This window comes from Nannochloropsis gaditana (assembly GCF_000240725.1).
Source record: "Nannochloropsis gaditana CCMP526 unplaced genomic scaffold scaffold1499, whole genome shotgun sequence".
In the NCBI taxonomy this organism is placed as follows: domain Eukaryota; class Eustigmatophyceae; order Eustigmatales; family Monodopsidaceae; genus Microchloropsis; species Microchloropsis gaditana.
In genome coordinates this window covers 1-1,565 of record NW_005802454.1, presented here as the reverse complement: position 1 = coordinate 1,565, position 1,565 = coordinate 1, and the positions used below count along the sequence as shown (strand labels likewise).

Here is a 1,565-nt window from a genome sequence, read left to right as displayed (position 1 = left end):
AACCCTAACCCTAACCCTAACCCTAACCCTAACCCTAACCCTAACCCTAACCTTTTTGGGCGGTAAGATAAATCGAGCCGAGACACAAATATTTAGTTCGAAAGCCTCAATGCTTCCTTTCACTAACTATCTGGATGGACATCTTGTTTGGGCGGTAAGATAAAGTGAGGTTAGACACACATATTTTGTTCGAAAGCCATAATGCTTCCTTTCACTTTCTTGATGGGTGGACTTCTTTTTTTGCCGGTAAGATAAATTGAGTCTAGACACAAATATTTAGTTCGAAAGCCTCAATGCTTCCTTTCATTATCTATCTTGATGGACTTCTTTTTTGGGCGGTAAGGTACATTTCTCGATAGGGCCATATCAAAAGCCTAGATATTCCCCTAGAATGTTGTCCGAATCGGCTGTTACGTCTGAGTTAGTACTACTGTAAGGGTTCTATAAGAGCTGGGGTCCCAGTTTGAGGGCTAGACAATAACTTTCACCACCTTGCCAGGAGCTGTGGCAGTTCTGTGTAGAGAGTATAGCGAAGCGTATCAGGGAGTCAGATCGCATCGAATCCTGCGATGCTGCGTGCCGCTTTTGACTTTTTCCTCACCCGAAATACGCATAGTCCCCGCTCACAACTGAAGATCGTATATCATCTTCATCCGGATTCAGTGTCAGGCTGCCGACACGACTGAAGGTGCTCAGATCAACTCTTACCACCTTGCCTGGAGCTGTGGTTGTTCTGTGTAGAGAGTATAGCGAAGCGTATGAGAAAGTCAGATCGCAACAAATCCTATGATGCTGCGTGCCGCTTTTGACTTTTTCCTCACCCGAAATACGCATAGTCCCCGCTTACAACTGAAGACCGTAGATCAGTTTCACCTGCATTCAGTGTCAGGCTGCCGACACGACTAAAGGTGCTCAGATCAACTTTTACCACCTTGCCAGGAGCTGTGTCAGTTCTGTGTAGAGAGTATAGCGAAGCGTATCAGAAAGTCAGATCGCATCGAATCCTGCGATGCTGCGTGTTTCTTTTGACTTTTCCTCACCCGAAATACGCATAGTCCCCGCTCACGAGTGAAGATCGTAGACCATTTTCACCCGTATTCAGTGTCAGGCTGCCGATTCTGCTTGAAGGATTCGGTAGCATCGTGATTTGCTCGCCTCCAGTACTCTGGCAGAAATTAAAGCATGCAGTATAAACCCCATATGCGTAGACCTGACACTCGAAGCGACGTGGCTCGTCCTCATAAATGCCCTGCAGACACGGTTTTAAATGAATATTTGAGAATCAAAATAACAGATGTTTTCTCTTTATCTTTAAATACTTCTAGATGCACGTACCTCGCAGAATCTATAGGCCTCTGCCAGCTCAGCTTCACAGGCCTCGGAACAGAGTAGGGGGTCACCAGGCCCTGCAGGACCCATCGCACCCGTGGCACCCGTGGCACCAGTAGCGCCAGTAGCACCCGAAGCACCCGTAGCACCGGTAGCACCTGCGTTACCCGTGGCACCCGTGGCACCGGTAGTGCCCATTGCACCCGTTGTGCCTGATGCACCCGTCGTACCCGTGC

At 48.3% G+C, this 1,565-nt stretch overlaps 1 protein-coding gene across 1 annotated transcript; it reads right to left on the bottom strand.

Moving 5' to 3' along the window:
* Positions 1 to 449: 449 nt before the first annotated feature.
* Positions 450 to 1,527, bottom strand: NGA_0693700 (uncharacterized protein; the record flags this gene model as incomplete). The annotated part of the gene is made up of 5 exons (XM_005852296.1): positions 450 to 513; positions 602 to 733; positions 822 to 953; positions 1,041 to 1,249; positions 1,336 to 1,527. 5 exons carry the CDS (start codon positions 1,525 to 1,527, stop codon positions 471 to 473), a joined length of 708 nt encoding a protein of 235 aa, XP_005852358.1. The 3' UTR covers positions 450 to 470.
* Between the last annotated feature and the right edge of the window lie 38 nt (positions 1,528 to 1,565).